Raw genomic sequence first — 19604 nt, forward strand, 5'->3', positions numbered from 1 at the left:
AGCCAGACACCAGGGTGATTAAAAGAGCACAGCAGGGCGCACTGCACATCAGAGAATCTTTGAAAACCGGTTTCATGACTGACCAGGCTATGGTGTGACAGTTCTGTTTGTTTCTCCTTGATGAAAACCCGCCCCCTGGGTTCACTCTACTTCCCTATAAGCCAACCAACCTCTCCCTTTCGATCACTGCTTTCAGAGGCAATAAAGTCATTATTGTTTCAAAATCATGCATTCTTTATTAATTCATCACACAAATAGGGGGAATAACTGCCAAGGTAGCCTGGGAGGGGTGGGGGAGAAGGGAAGCACCGGGTGGAGTGGTGGATGAGGGGAGGAGGGAAGGACAAGGCCACACTGCACTTAAAAACTTCTTGAATGCCAGCCTTCTGTTGCTTGGGCAGTCCTCTGGGGTGGTGCGGTTGGGTGCCCAGAGCCTCCCCTGCGTTCTTGGCCGTCTGGGTGAGCAAAGCTACGGAACTTGGGGAAGAGGGCGGGCAGTTACACAGGGGCTGCAGGGGCGGTCTATGCTCATGCTGCCTTTCCTGCAGCTCCACCAGATGCCGGAGCATATCAGTTTGATTCCCACAGTAGCATCAGCATCGCATCCTTCCTCCTCTCATCATGCTCCCGCAACCTCTCATCTTGCTCGTCCCTCCTGTCCTTGCATTCATTTTCTGCTTTCCTGGACTCTGCCATTGTTTGTCTCCATGCATTCTGCTGAGCTCTTTCAGTGCAGGAGGACGGCATGAGCTCAGAACATTTCATCACAAGTGCATTTTTTTTCCGCCTTATCTGCAGTAGACTCTGGGACGGAGATGATAGGGGGAGCATTGAAACATTTGCAGCTGCGGGAGGAAAAAAAGGGAGAGTAATTTTTTAAAAGACACATTTTAGAGAACAATGAGTAGAGTCTTTCACGGTGAATCAAGCTGTTAACATTACCTAGCACATGTGCTGTCGGTAAAAGGTCGCATTTTGCCTCTTGTATTGAGGGTCTGCCGGTTTGGTGTGAGAGATCACACACGCAGGGCCGGGCAACAGAATTTGGCTTGCAGGCAGCCATAGTAAGCCACAGTCTTTCGGCTTCTTCAACCTTCATAACATGTGGGAATGGTTTCAAACAGCAGCATCCTCCTTTCCCATACCAAGCACCCATTGGGTTGGCCATTTAAAAGGAGAGGCTGCGGTTTTCGGGTTAACGTGCAGCACAAACCCAACTAACCCCCCCCCCCGCCTTCTTCCATTCTCTGGGATGATCGCTTCACCCCTCCTCCCACCACGTGACTACTATCAGGGAAGATCCCTGCCAGCCAAACACAAACAGCTCAGTGTGAATGGCCTCCCACACACACACACCATGTGACTAAATGCGGGGATGATTTCTTTTCAGCCACAGGCAAACAGCCCAGCAGGAACGGCCACCTCTGAATGTCCCCTTAATGTCCCTGTAGGATTTCCGCACCATCCCCAGACACGTTAACAGACTTTTCCAGTAGCTGTACTGGCCGCGAATGCATCCCAAGTCTTCAGGGCAAATTAATCATTAAACACGCTTGCTTTTAAACCATATATTATATTTACAAAGGTACACTCACCAGAGGTGCCTTCTCCGGCTTCATGGTCCGGGAGCCTGCCTTGGGAGGGTTGGGAGGGGATTGGCTCCATGGTGATAAATAGTTCCTGGCTGTCGCGGAGAATGATTTTCTGCTTGCCTGTTGTGCGCTCTCCTCCTCCTCCTCATCTTCCTTGTCCCCCAAATCCTAATCCCTGTTGCGTGAGACTCCCCCCTTGCAGGTGTCCACGGACAGGGGTGAGGTAGTGGTAGGGGCCTCCCTAGAATTGCATGCAGCTCACCATAGACGCGGCATGGCTGGTGCTCTGACCCGGAGCGGCCATTTGCCTCTTTGGTTTTTTGGTAGGCTTGCCTGAGCTCCTTAATTTTCACACGGAACTACTGCGGGTCCCTGTTGTAGCCTCTGTCCATCATGCCCTTGGAGATTTTTTCCAAATATATTGGCATTTTGTCTTTTGGAACGGAGTTCTGATAGCACGGATTATCTCCCCATACAGTGATCAGATCCAGTACCTCCTGTTTGGTCCATGCTGGAGGTCTTTTGCGATTCTGGGACTCCATGGTCACCTCTGCTGATGAGCTCGCCACGCTGGCCAAACAGGAAACGAAATTCAAAAGTTACTGGTCCTTTCCTGTGTACCTAGCTAGCGCATCTGAGTTGAAAGCGCTGTCCAGAGCAGTCACAATGGAGCACTCTGGGATAGCTCCTGGAGGCCAATACCGTCGAATTGTGTCCACACTACCCCAAATTTGACCCAGTGATGTCTATTTCATCACTAATCCCCTCGTCATGGAGGAGTACAGAAATCGATTTTAAGAGCCCTTTAAGTCAACAAAAATGGCTTTGTTGTGTGGACGGGTGCAGGGGTAAATCGATCTAATGCTGTTAAATTCGACCTAAACTCGTAGTGTAGGCTGGGGCTTAGACTGTAAACCCTTTAGGCCGGGAACTGTCTATTCTGTGCAGTGTCTGTCACATTAAGGCACTATCCTCTGACTCCGGGACAATACTGTACTATAAAACAATTGTTTTAAAGATATTGCAGAAACACTTCACTTCCTTCTTTGTGGAGCCTCAAATGGGAGTTGTCAAGAACAAATTGATCTTGTTCCACGAAGTCCTCAAGAACTTTATGAGCTTACTTCTCTTATATGGTAAGTCTTTTACACAATCTTATTTTTCAAGTTTTGTTGACATACAATTTCATGATTACTGAAATGAAGGCTAATAGTTTTCAAACTATTAATGCTGGTACATAAAAAAATTAGTGTTACCAAAAGTTGATTTGATGTTCTTTTCAGTGAACTGATGCCTTGCCTGCCTAAAGAAGGAATCTTTGCTGTTGATACTATGCTAAAGAAAGGAAATGCACAAAACACAGATGGGGCAATTTGGCAGTGGCGAGATGACAGGGGTCTGTGGCATCCCTACAACAGGATTGATAGCCGGATAATTGAGGTGGTATTTCAAGCATACATTTGAAGTATATGCTTTGGTGTACGGGTTTGAATGTTGCTTCACTTCTCCGTCCTTGTTCTAAAACTCTACATTGGCTAATATAAGTGCCAGCCTTATCACAGCTTCATACTTGAAATGTGAAACTAAATGCTTGATAATGCAGTATTTCTCTCTTCCTTCAAAACTGAATTATGAAACATCTAGTCAGCTACTTTTATAATATGTTCATCAGAACCTTGCACTTTTGCACCTGTGATTTTAAGAGCGGTCTTACTCTGGGAATATCTCTTAACCTTGCTGTCCACAGAGCAGTCAGAGTACTCAAAATTTTCACTTCGGCTGGACCTAAAGGCCTCAGTTGAGACCCTTGTTTTGTACAGAGAGCTATTTAGTATACCCAAGGGTGGTGCAGACAGTGCCTTCTAGGATTTTGAGGTGAGGCACCCAAGCTCTCAATTTTCATTTGCCTTGGGATATGAATCCTGAGGTTGGATACAAATAAACTTTATCCAGAATGCACAAGAACATGATCAAATCATTGCAGAGTCTCAAAAGTTATCTCATCCCAACTGCTAACTACTGTTTATGGAAGTCATAGTTCCTTTATGGAGCAAGGGCAAGTAGAATGATTAAACCCTCATTTTTATATGGAAAAGTGCCTTCACTTCGCTTCAAAGACTGTTTTCTGAAAGTTTTCTAACATGCTTATGTATCTGTCAGACAGAATTTCTAAGCAAGCTATCATTCAGCACACTGTAAAACATAGCACTCTAAACTTGTTTAAAATAAAAAAAAAGTTTCCCATTCCTTGTGGGACATGAGGTTATTTATAACATGGCCTCCTTACTTGTCAGTATTTCTATTTTTAAATTGCTTCATTTTGTGTTTTTGTTCTCAGGCAGCTCATCAGGTTGGGGAGGATGAGATAAGTCTGTCTACCCTGGGACGTGTTTATACTATTGACTTCAATTCTATGCAGCAAATCAATGAAGACACTGGAACAGCACGTGCCATTCAGAGAAAACCTAACCCCTTAGCCAATAGTAATACCAGTAAGTACTGCTTTTGAATTATCCTGCATCTCTGGCTGTCTCTTATTTATACTGTATTGCTCAGTGTGCTATCTGTTTCTCAGCTAATCAGAATTGTCTGTTTTTGAATTTGGAACTCGAAACTTTATTTTGATTACTTGAGGCAAGGCTACATTTAAGCCAGAGGTGAATTATTGACTAAAATGTCTTAAGTAAATCACAATATTAATTCCATGAACTGGAAGTAGTTCCAGAAATTTTATCAGCTGCTGTGGGTAAGTTGGCAAACTTGAGGTTGGAATAGATTATTCTCCCCTGCCACTTTCTGGAGTGTATACCATTTTCTTAGTGTGGGTAGTCTTATATGAGGATAGTAAACTTTCTTTAAACCTCTAAATTTTGAAGACTTGCTTTGTTTTACTCCTTTACTTCAAAAATTTATTGTGAGAAAGAAATATTGATGTGAACTCCAACAGTATCTTTCAAGAGTAGAATGCTATGATGGATACCTTCTTATAAATGTTAGTTCCACCAAAAGCGTAATGTATCTGTAAAAACAACTTTATTCTCTTGTCTTGAATTTAAATAGAGATTAAATTTACCACTTCAGTTTAAAAAAAACAAAGGCAAATGCCAGAGTGAAAGTGAAGTGAACTGCACCGTGACTCAGGTGTCCAATCTGTGTTCTTTTACAGGTGGACATTCAGAATTAAAGAAGGATGACGCTCGAGCACAGCTAATGAAAGAGGACCCAGAATTGGCTAAATCCTTTATTAAAACATTGTTTGGTGTTCTTTACGAAGTGTACAGCTCTTCCGCTGGACCTGCTGTTAGACACAAGTGCCTTAGAGCAATTCTTAGGATAATATATTTTGCTGACGCTGAACTTCTGAAGGATGTACTGAAAAATCATGCCGTTTCAAGGTGGGTTTCTTTGTGCTTGTGAACGAACCTTTTAAAAAAAGTTGGAAGAAAAAAAAAGTGCTTGGGCATTAACCTTATTTCTCAAAAGTGCTGAGATGAGAACAAAGCAGTTCACATTGACCTGTGGGTGTTCAGCACTTCTGAAAATCAAACTGTGTCTAAATATGCTTTTAGGAGCCCAACTGTAAGCAGTTTTTTAAACATCTCAACCAAAGAATCCCTATGGATAGATGCTAGTTGCTGATTATTATATAGTCAAATAGTGATGTCAAGCATTTCCTTGGTTTCTAAAACTAAAATATTGAGCCAACTTACCTACAAATTTAGGGACAGATTAACTCTAGTATTCTGATGGTGCAAACTGTAAAAGAGGACCCTTATAGCAGAAGATGTATAAACTGTGTTGGTGGTAGCACAAAGCAGCCCCAATGTGGTACCCTAGGAATGTGTTTAGGGACCAGAGCAGCCCAATATGTGAGGGAGGCAATGCACTGAATTAGCAGCTCTTCCTGGAAATTAAACTTCTTCAGGGACCACTTCCTGCCTGTGGTATAAATCCCCACCACTGCCAACATGCATGCATGTATGCATATGCCTGATTAAGCATAGGGATATAGCTGGTTAAGGGAATGTAAGTTACACCACCCTTTCCATCAGCTTTTTTAATATTTCTGTGTAAAAATAAAAGGTGTGATACAGGGGTTTGCATTTGACTTTTCTACTAACTATATATTTAGAGGCTCTAACTTAATAAATAAGGTTTATTTTCAAAAGCTTTGAGAAATCAAACATTTTAAAGCAGACGTTTTCTGTTTTAGTCATATTGCCTCCATGTTGTCAAGTCAAGACCTTAAGATAGTAGTTGGAGCCCTTCAGATGGCAGAGATCTTAATGCAAAAATTACCTGACATTTTTAGTGTTTACTTCAGAAGAGAAGGTAAATGTACTCTTTTTTTTTTTTTTCTTCATTATTTTTTATTTACTCTTAATCTGAGGTAATAAGCAAAATTCTAATGTATGTTTCTTAGACAGATGAATTGAGAGCTTAGGCTATTAAACTGTAAATTAGACCTCTACTATGTGCAGGAAATGGAGGTTACTATAAAAATAATATAAAGGGACATCATGCAAATTTTTCTTTAGCCATATGACTGGGGGAGAAGGTAATCAACCTTTTATTGGTGTTAAATGCTTGTTTTTCTGAAAGTGCTAAAATTAATTTGAAAAAGCCTTATTTGAAGCAAGCAGACTTATTTTTAGACTTTAAGAATACTTGTTGAAATTACATTGACTATGCTTTATTTGGTTATACCAAGTAATCATGTTTTTAAAAAGTCTGGATTTCCTGCCAATCCTGATGGTCTCTGCCATTCCTATTATATTTTGATACTGGTTTTCTTTTTGGATATCATAACTAGTACAATAACCATATATTTTCTATGAAGTTTAAGGGATACTTTAAAAATACTGTTGAATACAATCATTGAGTGAGGGGGTGCATATCAATATTTGCAAGAATTGCATGTCTAAAGATTAGCATAAACACTTTGTTTTTAACTTTGGAAAGGGGTGATGCATCAAGTGAAAAATCTAGCAGAATCTGAGGCTTTGCTGACGAGCCCACCAAAAGCATGCACTAATGGATCAGGAACTCTGGGTACCACTACAACAATAAGCACTGGGACAGCCACCTCTGCCAGTAATGCAACTGCAGATTTGGGGTCTCCCAGCTTACAACACAGCCGGGAAGACTCTCTGGATCTGAGTCCACAGGGGTAAGTGTTCAGTTTGTGTGTGTTTGTTTGAAAAAGGGCGTGATTCTGAGAGTCAGCAGTGACCCATAACTCTGACTGCGATGGTAGTTGTGTTGCTCAGAATCATTAAAGATCAGGCTGAAAGCTATTAATATTTTATGAACGCCTAAGGCAAGAACACTACGCTGCTTTGTGATTATAGTCGGTAGTTAAGTAAACATCACACTGTGATCAGCAACACAATCAAAATTTTAAATCTTAGATTTATTTTTGTTCACATAACACATAATTTTTCATGATTAGATAATCAAGATCTCCTATTACCTGTGTATAGACAAAAGTAATATTCACTCAAGTTTCCTGTATTATTTTACCAACACTTCAAAAATCCTGGAAAAAAGTGTTCTAGTGATTGACTTTGGCTGCTGCAGAAACAATGCACTTCAATTTAGTACTTCCATTAAGGAAGTAAAATTTCATCATGTTCAAGTTGTTGTTTGTCAATTTTCTTTAAGTGTATTAAATGTGATTTAGCTACCTAATGATCTTGTTGTAAAGAGATGCAACACACCCTAGCACTGCATAGTTAAGAGACCAGAAGATGCCGAAATCATGAGGGCTGCAGTCTCATTCTGAGGACATTGTTGACCAGCTCTAAAGGAATGGTCGGTGCCATGTGTGGTACCTTTTTGAAGGTGGTTAGGAGGGAAAGAAACACAAAAAAGGGAATCCTTGTGAAAACACTTGCTTTTATACTTGGTGAAACTTGTAAATGTCTGATGGCAATGGACTATTTTATTTGTTTCCATTAATTTTATTTGTTTAATTTTTAATATTAGAGGTTTAAATATGTTGGCACATTAAAATAGGAAAGGTGACTTAAGTCAGCCTGATGTCTTAAGTCATAATGCCGCCGAATAGACTTGGAGGCGCAATGTTTAAGTTCTTAGTCATTCAGAAACTGGGAATATTGATCCCAAATTAAGTGAATGGTAAGCTGCCATTCTGTGGGTGCCCAAAGATAGCAGTTAGATGTTTCATAGTTACATAATACTGAGATTTGGGTGGCTTTTTTTTTTTTTAAAGCACATCCCAATGAAGTATAAAGTAGATGTAATATGCTGCTTATTTTTAACTTTTGACAGCCGACTAAGTGATGTTTTAAAGAGAAAACGACTGCCAAAACGTGGGCCCAGAAGGCCAAAGTATTCACCTCCAAGAGATGATGACAAAGTAGACAATCAAGGTAAATTAGTTTTAGAATAGACTGCAAAGTAGTCCGTGAAGACTATTAGATAAATGAAGACATGCAATTGTGCCTACTAATCACTTTTTAAAAACACAGCAATCTCTCAAATATTTAATGTATACTAAATACTTCTGACAGTATAGCAGAGGATTCTTGGAAACTTGGGTATCTCAATGTTTGTTTTTGTTTTGGTTTTTTTTTAATTTTAATTCTATCCCATTCCTTTTCTCTCACTCTCCCTTCCCCCACCCCACCCCCCAAGCTAAAAGCCCTACAACTACTCAGTCTCCTAAATCTTCCTTCTTGGCAAGCTTGAATCCTAAAACTTGGGGGAGATTAAGCACACAGTCCAATAGCAACAACATTGAACCAGCACGCACAGCAGGAGTCAGTGGTCTTGCAAGGGCTGCCTCAAAGGACACCATATCCAACAACAGGTAACGTAATACATTCTGTTCTAAGAAGTAAAATTCTGTTCAGTAAGGATTAAATCAAACTACTTTAAAACAGGGTTACTTGATGCCCTGAATTTCAGTAATTAGCCTCTTTGGGCAAATGCTGAGAGCAAGCAATGGAGTCCAGTGTGGGAGAGGAAAAAAATAAGACTGGGGAAGAGAACCTAGGGGGAGAAGTTGAGAGGTAGAGGAGAAGGGGAGGGAAAGGAAGCAGAGTTGAAATTGAAAGAGAATAGGTAGGAAAGAGGAATGCCTGGTGAGTGGAAAATTTAGACCTGGCGGGGAAAGAACTGTGATTATGGAGAAAATGGAAGCCATGGGAGAGCTTTCTAGCATCCCACTGGTTTGGCCTGGAGAGAAGGAGCATTTTATTGTGGTCCGAGATTGCATACACGGGAACTGATGCTCCCCATCTTCCAAGTATTACTTGCTTATCTGAAAACTTGTCCCACTTGCGCGCGCGCTCTGTGTGTGTGTATGTTTGTGTACACACTTGGTGTGCAAATGTTAAATGTGGCATGCATTTATCAGCTTGTTCTTGTATACTTTCTTGCAGAGAGAAAATTAAGGGTTGGATTAAGGAACAAGCCCATAAATTTGTGGAGCGTTATTTTAACTCTGAGAACATGGATGGAAGCAATCCTGCACTAAATGTATTACAGAGACTTTGCACTGCAACTGAACAACTCAACCTCCAGGTTAGAAATGGAAACTTGATTTGGAAGGGGTTTTGGAGGCAATGAAAATGATTAAGTGGGAAAAGAATAGCTATGCTTATAAGGAAGTACTTATTAGTTTCTCTAGATAGTGTCTCAAACACCATCCTAGTTATGCTATCCAAGAGCCACCACCTTGTAACAAAGGAGTTTAGGTATGCAATTAAAGTTGCAGCAGTACTATTTGAGAAACTTAAATGTATCATACCAGCGTGTAAAAACCTTACTTTTGTATAAGTTCTTCAGTGACTTAACTTTCATTTCCAATTCTTATTTTTTCCCCATTAGTGATTTTTCAAATAGCACTTTTTCAGTTATTAAAATTCCTATAATTAAACGGCTGTAAAGCACTATTACATTTCTCTCAGATCAATTTTGTTGAAAATATCACAGTAGAGTCTGTGGCTTGATTAGGACTTCAGAGGGATGAGTGCGAAAGCTTAGCATTTTCTTGAAGAGGTAGTAGTACTCATTCATCCTGGCCAAATTTAGGATCCACTCAGAAATTAGATTCTAGTTTTAGAACAAAACAATTCCCTTGCTTTATACGTCTTGTATTTGTCTCCTCGACAGCCCTAAAAGCAAGGCAGCTGTTACAGTTGAGATTCTTGTTGGAAAGTATGGCACAGGCTTCAAGTTAATTTAAAATACACACACTTAAACCGTGATCTACACAGCAGGAAAACGTTATGGAATGCAGAACATTAAACATCTTACCTTTTTGTATTTTGCAAAACACACAACAGCACCTTGTATAACTTTTGTATTAGTGGCTCCTTTTCTAAATGAGACAAATTGCAGTATTGTTACAAGTAACATCTAAGATTTCTCACTGCAATTATAGAAATTACTTTCCTGTGTTTTCAGTTCACTCACTTAATACAGAATTGTAAGCGCTTTTCCTGTAGTAAGCTACAGTTTTCCATCATTATTTCCCCTTTTGTATATGTCTTCCATACAGCAGCAGGAAAATGTGTAAATAAAATCACTGTTTTGGGCAATACTAATTGTGGGTGTTCTGCTGTGGGTACTAAAGTACAGAAACTTACCCTAATACACTTTCTTTCAGGTGGATGGTGGAGCTGAGTGCCTTGTAGAAATCCGTAGCATAGTCTCTGAGTCTGATGTCTCCTCGTTTGAAATCCAGCATAGTGGGTTTGTTAAACAGCTGTTGCTTTACTTGACATCTAAAAGTGAAAAAGATGCTGTAAGCAGGGATGTCAGATTAAAAAGGTTCCTTCATGTGTTTTTTTCTTCTCCAGTAAGTTCAGTATATTTTTCATTTTAGTGTTTTTATGTAGTGAGTAATATATATCTTCCTTATGATTGATTTGAGGTCCAGCAACCTCCCTACCTTCAGAGCATGAGAGTGCCTCATTGGCCTTTTACTAATATGACAACTTTAATCATTAATAAATAAAAAGACAAAACATGTGGCCTGCTTAAGTTCAGAGCTACTGTTGTTCCTCTCTGATACAGACTGTACTCACTGGGGAAGTACCATACAACAGGTGATAACATTTTCCAGAATGGTCAGTTGCCTCTTGGGAGACAGAGAGCCACTGGATAAGATGCACATAATGGAGACGAGGGACGTTCAGGCAATAGCAATTGACTTTCTGTTCATTTCTCTTGGGAGTAATGTAAGCGATTGCTTTGGCTCATCAAAGAAAAGCACGATTGAAAGATGAAAATGTGTAAGAATGATCTGAAACTTCCATTAAATTTAATGCCCATAGCTAAAAGGGGGGGAAGGAGTGTGAATATTTTAAATCTGTAAGGCTGTTACTGGGTTCTAGTAAACTTAGAAGTAAAGATGTCGTTCTGTATAGCAAATCATTTGGCAGTTTTAGTTATCTTTGTGTTGACTATTAGGTCATCTTAATATTTATAGCAATTTCAAGAGACACTGCATTTAAAAATAAAATCTTAATGGTTACATTGTTTCAGAATGCATAAGATCTCTTTAAGACCTAGTATGTGCCAATTTTATTCCAGTCTTCAATATCAAATGAAGGACACTTGGAAGAGTGTGTTTGTAGAAAACTCTGCATACTTTAGCGTATGATAGGTGTTTGTAGTAAGGCAAATCCAAGAAGCTTACCAGCCTCTGTTTTTAAGCAGTTGTTCACGTGAACCAGTCTGTGCAATAATTTGTAAAGCCCATTATCTAAACATATTTAAGTTGTGATTTTTTTTTTCTTTTTAAAAAATAAGTGACAATGTGCTGCTATTGAAATGCAGTAAAGAGAACCTGGTAGTAACAAATAATTTGTGATATATACAGGTATTGCTGTCCGTTTTTGCACTTAGCAGCTTTGGAGAACACTGGTGCATTAATAGCTAAAGTAAATTATTTTGCGTTGTATGGCTAAATTAACATATTAATGCTCACAAAGCTGTTCAATAGAAAATATAACTAAAAAATGTGTTACCTTCAACTTCAGCCTCCTGAAGAAGAATCTCTTGGAAGATTAGAGCCAGTAGGAAATGCACCCTTGTTGGCATTAGTCCACAAAATGAACAACTGTCTCAGTCAGATGGAGCAGTTTCCTGTCAAAGTGCATGATTTTCCAAGTGGAAATGGAACAGGGAGCAGGTAAGGATTAATGCTCAGGTAACCCCCTTTTGCTGGAAGTTGCTGGTTTCTAGCACTTGTGCCAATGCTGGTAAAGTTTCAAGAGGTAATAGAAAACTTTGGCCTCCCTCAAAGAAACAGGGAGCAATTATGCAGCTGGCGTTTGTCTTCAACTAATAGTTGTAAATATAACCACAGTGAGTGAGCATTGAACCTGGAATCTCAAGAAGACTATTTTAAAATAAAAATTGTAGGTGGAGGTGCATAAAAGTTACATGCAAACTTTTAAACTGAAACTCTTGAAACTTGCTTTGTTTCCTGCATAAAAACTTGGCATGTTAATGGATTAATTCTCTTAAACCTAAACTGAAGATTGTGTGGCTCAGTTTAGTCAGAGGAAAATGGACTTACTGCTACGTGAGAAATCAATATTTTTCTTCGAGTGCTGGTCCCAGCGACTATTCCACTGTGGGTACACGTGCTTCGAAACCGGGGAGTTCTGAAAGCAGTGTCCAGTGGTCTGCACGTGCGCCCTGTCTCGTCTTGTGTCCTCAGTCAAGGAGATAAAGGGTGGGGCACGATGGACCCACTGTCTCTCCAGTTCCTTCTCACAGCTGCATGGTCTGGGGCAGACCCTCTAGTGTCCAAGCTTCAGCTTTATCTCTAAAAAGATACTTAAATATTTGTAAATAATTTTTATATTCTAGAGTTTTAAAGGTTTATTGTTGTTGTTTGTTTTTAGTGTTTTGAGTGAGGTGAGTCCTTTTCCCTGATCCGGTGAGCACGTCTCTTCTTCCCTCCCTCCATACCCTGTTTGGGTGCTGAACTATGCCCACAAGTCCGGGCTTCAAAAGTTGTGCTTCCTGCCTGTTCTTCTCAATCAGCAGTTACCACCAATGCTGCTTGTACTGCTTTGGGGAAGCCCACGTCACATAAAGGCTTAGTATTTGCCATTTGTTCCCCAGCTGTGCCCAGGAAGGTCAGGAGCTTTGCCTTAGGAAGCACATAACGTAAACGGCTATGAGGCCACAGTCTGACACATGCTGGGGGATCCGTCCCCATACATCAGTCTGATTCAGCAAGGCGTGCGTCTCCTGCCACAAAGTCCAAATCAGGAGTGAAGGAATCTACCCACGTAGATCCCTCAGCAGGGTCTTGTCAGGAGAGCAGGGAGTGTTCTCATAACATAAGTCTGTCTTCCTCCAAATCCACTTTGAAAAACTCTGATCCAGCCCTGCAAAAACCAAGCACTAGCTCAGCCCAAGAGAATTGAGTATGTTGTAAGTCTTGGAGACATGATAAGAAAGCCCACAACTCTAAGGCTCCATCAGCACTAGTTCACAATCTGGCAGTACCGGTGCCCCTAGCACAAACCCCAGGATGCACTGGCACTGACAGATGGATAGCCGAGAGCATAGATCACCCATGGTTCCATCTTTGTCTTCAGTGGTTGTGACACAGACTCTCTCTATTCTGGCTCCAGCAGTTTGGGCAGCCAGTACTGCTCTCACTCTGGGGAAAAGCCAAGACCTACAGTCCTCCTGCAGACATCTTAGGTCTTCCAGACCTGGAGTCTCCCACCCCTTTGGGTCCTTCCCTTTTGAGAGAGGTTATGACACCACCAGGGGAGCCAGACTTTGGAAGTAATATGTCTCCCATTTTATCTTTGGGCTATGATTTCCTTCCAGTGGTACTGTTGTTGAAACTGGAGTCTGTTTTCTCCTCCTTGGGAGATTCTGAACCACCTGATGAACCATTATGCTTTTTCTCCTCCAAGACACACCTTCCCAGTCTGAAGACCATGGTCAGCAATTTCCACCTCATCTGCCTTGGAACCATTGGTATCCCATGCCTTGGGAACCACCACAACCCCCATTCAATTCACCCAATTGGCCATACTCAGGGCCATGGGACAAATACTATCCTACAGAGTTTCTCTGGTCTTCTAGGGAGTCGCCCCTCCCCTTGGTTTTGAGGGGACAACTGGAGCTGCTTCTGGATCCTTCAAAGGAGAAGTAGTAAGTGGTAGTTTCACCGGATCCGAAAAGACTGCTGTTTTCATTGTCAGATGAAGTGATGATTTGATGTCTCCATCTTCTCTTTCTCTCCTGCCTCCCAGTGACTGTAAACTGTGCCAGGAATTTTCTTGCAGAATAGCAGGGCAGTTGTGTATTCCTCTTGAGGTTCAGGATCCTCAACACAAGCTCCGGGTTATCCTTCAGTCCTCTGGCTCCAGTAGAATAGCACTCCCAGTTAACAAAGTCATCCTGAACCCAGTTAGGGTGGTCTGGCATACCCCAGCTACTTACTCCCCTACTACTAAGAGGGCATAGAAACAGTAGTATGTCCCAACCAAGAGAGTGAAATGTGTGTTTTCAACCTGCTCCTAATTCTTTAGTAGTGCAAGCTGCAACAGAGATCTAGGCAGCAACACCCCTGTTGTTCCCCTACTGATAAGGAGGGCAAGCGTCTCAACTTATTGGGAAGGAAGGTCTTTTCTTCTAGCCTGTAGTTCAGGATAACAAATTAGCAAGCAGGACTGGCTAAGTGAGACTTCCTGAACTACTTCAAATTTGCTGACTTTATTTATAGTATCTCACAGCAGGACAGAGCTCATTTCTAGGCTCTCATAGAGGAAGACAAAATGGTTGCCAGGATTGCTCTCCAATCAGCAGTAGATGTGGCTGATGAATCTTCCAGGGCAATGGCTACTGCCACTATCATGCATAGGGAGTCATGGCTCCACGTTTTGGGATTTCCCAGGGAGGGTCCAGAACATTGTTGAGAACCTGTTTAATCAGAAGACAGATAAGTCCTTACGCACTTTCAAGGACTGCAAGCGCACCCTCTGCTCTCAGGAGGTATATACACCTGCCACAAAGAGAACATTCCACTGGCAACAATACAAGCTAGACTGATGGCTGAGCAGTTCTTCCACCAGAGACCTTATGAACTATGCCATAAGAGGCAGAGAGCTCAAAAGACCTGCTTTCCCACGTCTTTTGCAGTGGGTGCCTCATGCCAATCCCAACCCTCAGCTAAACATTATTGTTTGACTGACTATAGCTCAGGAGCTGCAAACAATTGAATGCAACACCTCCCAACTCCCACATGCCTTTTGGGGGTTGTCTAGCACACTCTCTATACCTGGAGAGCAACAAATTGGTGCTCAGCATCATCTGTTCCAGCTATCCAATAGTTTGTGCCCCTAACCCCTCCAGAACCCTCTTTACCACCCCTCTCAGGGGCCATTCTCATGAGAACATTCTCGGACAAGAAGTGGAAACGCTTACAATGAGGAGTGATAGAATGGATTCCTCTTTAGTAACAAAGGAGTAGTTTTTACTTAACATATTTCCTAGTTCCCAGAAAGAGAGGCAATCGGAGACCATTATTCTTGACCTCTGCCATTTTAAGTGCTTTATTGGCAAACTCAAGTTTCACAGGGTCATGTTAGCATCTATAAGTCTATCCCCATAAAAAGACGTGGCTTACAGCTATCAACATGAGTGACTCCTATTTTCACAAGAACATCTATCCCGCTCACTAACACTTTCATAGATTGATAGTTGTCTATGACCACTTTTTAGTACAGAATATGCCCTTTCCTCATTGCTACCACTCCCAGGTTGGTGAGTTTCCCAATATGTTCTCTGCCATAGAAGCCTATATTAGATACCATAGTTTCAGTCTTCCCTTACCTCAACAATTAGCTTCTTGTTGACAGGTTATACCAAGAGGCCCAGGCATCTACTTTGACAATGCTACAACTCCTCTCCTCCCTGAGCGTTAGCATGAACACCAAAAATTACCTTCTCCCCCCTGCACACGCTTTGGACTTGATTGGGATGCCCTTAATTTCAATCACTGGAAGGACTTACTTGCAGGGAAACAGGATTCAGGCTATGAACACCACCATAGAGCAGCTCATAATCAACCCCAGAGTGCCTATCAAAACCTCTCTTTCCTAGGCCATATGGCCTTATGCACTTACATCACCTTTAGCAAGACTGCCTTTGTTGCCTAAAAGCATGGCTTGAAATTGTGTACCTGTCAAACTGACAGTCCATTAGCACCTTAGTTTGCTGTTCCTATCCAAGTGGTATAGTCCCTGTCACGGTGGAAGAATCCACATCAGTTTTGCGTCTGTTTTTCCTTCCTCACCTCTGCACCAGACAAGATGATCATTACAAGCCCATTCCTATTGGGTTGGGGAGCTCACATGGACAACAGTACAGCATAAGGAACCTGGACATCTTGAGAATTCAGGATACATATCAATGTTCTACAGCTACAAGCAGTTTGAAGGGCTTGCAAATCTATCTTCTGTTTAAGGACACGATGCCCTCATGTCAGATAACTTCACAAGTCTCTTAGATTAACAAACATGGAGGCGTGAGCTCTACACCCCTGTACACAGAAGCGATCAGTCTGTGGAACGGGTATATTGGCAACTGGATTACTCTGTCAGCAGTCTACCTCCCAGGAAACCAGAATGTGCTAGAAAACTTGCAGTCAATCACGAGTGGAAGCTTCACGACTCTATGGTAACCCATATTTTTGATCCCTGAGGAGCCCCCCCTCCCCCCCATGGACCTGTTTGTCTTTCCAACATATACTGTTCCACAGGAGCCCTAGGTCAACACTGAGGGTGACGATCTTACTCCTTCCATGGTCAGATCATCTGAACTTTGCCTTGCCTCCGCTACACCACCTACTTAGAGCTTTGGTCGGACAGATCATGAGTTACTTTCATTGCCCCAAACTGGCCTACACAGTTTTGGTTCCCTAATATCCTATGCATGTCTGCTCAGGCACCAATCATTATTTGTACATTTCCTGGTCTCCTGACTTGGGAACAGCAACATCAGGCACCCTAGGCCTCTGTCTAGCAGGTTCTGGAAAGGCTTAATCAGTACTTTTCTGCCTATAATAGCGTACTGCTCAATGGAACTTGAACATTGTTCTCTCAGTACTCACCAAACCTTTTGAATCATTAGCTTCTTGCTCCATGTCTATCTTCTCCTCCATGAAGGTTGCATTCCTGGTAGCAATCACCTCAGCCAGGGGGGCTGGTGAATTTGGGGCATTGATCATGGATTGTCATTATGCTTTGTTTCGTTACATTCAAACCCTAAATTCACCCCCCCCCCCCCCCGAGTAGACTTTCACCTGACTCAGTCTATCCACTTACCTGTGTTCTTTCCAAAACCTCATGCAGCCTCCGAAGAAAGGAGGCTCCATTCCCTTGATGTTAGACAAGCCTTTACCTGCAGAAAATAAAAACAATCAGAAAATCCCATAAACTATTTGCTGCCTCAGCAGAAATGGTCCAGGGTCAGGTTATAGTCTCGAAATGAATCTCAGGCTATATTTTGCTCTATCAGCTGTCTAATCATCCCCTTCCTTATGGAGTAAGTGTTTTTCACAAGAGCGCAAGCAACATCTATGGCATCGCTTCAAGAGGTGCCTCTATTTGATATTTGAGACTGCTACGTTTGCAAGACAGGCACAGGATTCCTCTGCCAGTTCATCTTTTGGAACAGCAGTCCTTTGTCTGGCTCTGCCACCTAAGACCTCACACCCTTCTCTCTGAGTACTGCTTGTCAGCCACCACAGTGGAATACACATAGGAGCCAGCACTTGAAAAAGAGAAAGTTAGTTACCTTATATTAACTGGACAGTCTCTGAGACATGCTCCCTATCTATATTCTACTACCAGCCATCCTTTTTTCCCCTATGCTTTGGATCTCCTCTGATTCTTGACAGAGAAGGAACTGGCGAGGTGGTCAATCCACCCCTCCCTTTTTCTCCTCAGTCAAAAGCATGAGGTGAGCCAGGGCGCAAGTGTGGACCAATGGACATTGCTTTCAAAGTTCTCCAGTTCAGGGCACACGGGAGCACATGTATACTCACAGTGGAATGCACATTGGAGGCTCATTGAGATATGTGACCCCTGTTACTATAAGCTAAGTAACTTTCTCATTTCACTTGGGAAGAGTTTTATCTTGTGATGTTTGTATTACAATGCTAATGTTTGTATTGCATAATATAAAAGAAGACTTAATTTTCTTGCGTAATTATGCAGTTGAGTGACAGTTGCTCACAAACAATTTTAAAAACACATGTATGGAAAAGTTGGTATTGTACGTACCAGGTCTGTCTTCTAAACTTGGTTTGAGGCAGATTATTAATGTACTGTAAAATTTAAAATTTATGTACAAGTCAGAGTCTAAGCCACAAGTTTTTATAACGATTAAGGTTTTTGACTATATTCAATTCACTTCTGTACTTGAATATAGCTCCTAATGCAAGATGATCAAGCATTCATTGGCTGTCCTAGATCTAATTTGCCATAATCTAGCATAAAAACCTTAAAGGTAATTTGGTGGGAGTAATTAGCAAATAATCTGGGAAGTTTAGTATCTTCAATAATGAGAATTACACATCTTTTTATTAATTACATCCTAATCAATGCTTTTTATTTACCATTAATGACTTCAGTTCCTGTTGTCATATAGCATGTGTTTAAACGTGTGTTAGTGATATGGTTTATACTGCTAAAGACTGTGTCATAGGTGTGCAGAGATGGAAAGATTTTGGGGGAGACTTTTTACTGGGGTGGGTGTGGAACTCTGAAAGTCTCTCCCCTGTTTTTGGTCCAGGCTTAGTGTTAGGAACTCCTTAGATTGTTGTAATATGCTACTTTTGCTAAAGGACAAGATTAACTGCTAATGGGAATTACACTTTTCAAATGAATGGTATCTTCTTTGCTGTGGATATCTTTCTTGGGAGTAGGAGGAAATATGGGGAGTTTAATTAAATTTTAAAGCAAAATCTGAGATACCAAGATACTTTCTCTTTGGGGCAGAGACCATCATCTTTTGTTCTGTTCATACAGTGCCTAGCACAGTGGAGTCCTGGTCGAAGATTAGGGCTCCTAAGACCGGTTTACTTTCAAATCAAAGTATTTCATTAGATTTGTGTGGAATATTCAACATGCTGCATACCTTTTTCACCAAGGCATACTGTGATAAATTTAATCTGCAGTTTCCTATGAATTGTGGAGTAAATTTTGCATTGTAAATGGTGCATGTTTAATTTTCTCATTAAATTTCTCAGTTCATGCAATTTGACTAATCAGTGGAACAAATACAAATTTTATCAATTTCTGATTCAAATATTTGTTGGACCTTTTTAGAAAGGTAAGTCTAGCAGAGAATTGTCATTGCTAGATTACTAAGTACCTGGTAGACCAGAGCTGCACTAAAGGGTTTAAAACTTCTGGTAACCTCCATTCCTCCACTAGTACTTGGAGGTCAGGAGCAGCACTAGAAGGCTTAGTGTTTCAAGCTGCATCATCTGGAAAGAAGTGAACTGCAAATTAGATAAATGAAGAGTATATGGTACGGCAATGAGCAGAGAAACAGAAGATGGAGCGCACATATGAACTAAATAAAACAGATACTGAAAAAAACAGATGCAAACCAGAGTGTTTAAAAAAAAAAAAAAAAAAAAAGACAGCAAGTTAAAGGCAAAACTCAATAAGGATAAAGTGAATTGATAAGGGAAATGTGCAGTACAAAACAAAAAACAGCAAAAAAGGATGGAAAATACTTCCATATTTAAATGAGACTCAAAATTGAATAAGATGAAACCACTTCTGACTAAACGTTCGGTATTTACGTTTGAAGATTGTGCCAAAAGCCTCATTCGATTCAGGCATCCAAATGGCCTTATCCTTTCCTTTTACCATATGCAGCCCCCACTGAAAATCAAATCATTTTATGTGGGTTCCTAGTTTGACTTCTGGTGCTTGGCTTTAAGCATCAGAGTTTTAAAATATTAGCCTCAGCCTTGATAGC

The 19604-nt window shown here is 41.2% G+C and overlaps 1 protein-coding gene across 12 annotated transcripts in view; it reads left to right on the forward strand.

Annotated features, from left to right (window-relative positions):
* Positions 1–19604, forward strand: part of TRIP12 (thyroid hormone receptor interactor 12) — a 152733-nt gene that overhangs the window by 98305 nt on the left and 34824 nt on the right. For 11 of the 12 annotated variants that reach the window (XR_006283578.1, XM_037908807.2, XM_027817368.3 and 8 more), the window contains 11 exons: positions 2611–2728; positions 2876–3032; positions 3931–4084; positions 4759–4987; positions 5806–5924; positions 6555–6762; positions 7887–7987; positions 8253–8427; positions 9002–9143; positions 10231–10422; positions 11609–11760. Coding sequence is in view for 11 of the 12 variants with exons in the window: in XM_037908807.2 (XP_037764735.1) it covers positions 2611–2728; positions 2876–3032; positions 3931–4084; positions 4759–4987; positions 5806–5924; positions 6555–6762; positions 7887–7987; positions 8253–8427; positions 9002–9143; positions 10231–10422; positions 11609–11760 (1747 nt within the window). In the remaining variant the exon portion in view is untranslated. Of the gene's footprint in view, positions 1–2610; positions 2729–2875; positions 3033–3930; positions 4085–4758; positions 4988–5805; positions 5925–6554; positions 6763–7886; positions 7988–8252; positions 8428–9001; positions 9144–10230; positions 10423–11608; positions 11761–17557; positions 19219–19604 lie in introns of those variants that run through there. The other variant, XM_037908811.2, reaches the window with a different exon arrangement.

The sequence above is a fragment of the Chelonia mydas genome, chromosome 9 (assembly GCF_015237465.2).
Source record: "Chelonia mydas isolate rCheMyd1 chromosome 9, rCheMyd1.pri.v2, whole genome shotgun sequence".
In the NCBI taxonomy this organism is placed as follows: domain Eukaryota; kingdom Metazoa; phylum Chordata; order Testudines; family Cheloniidae; genus Chelonia; species Chelonia mydas.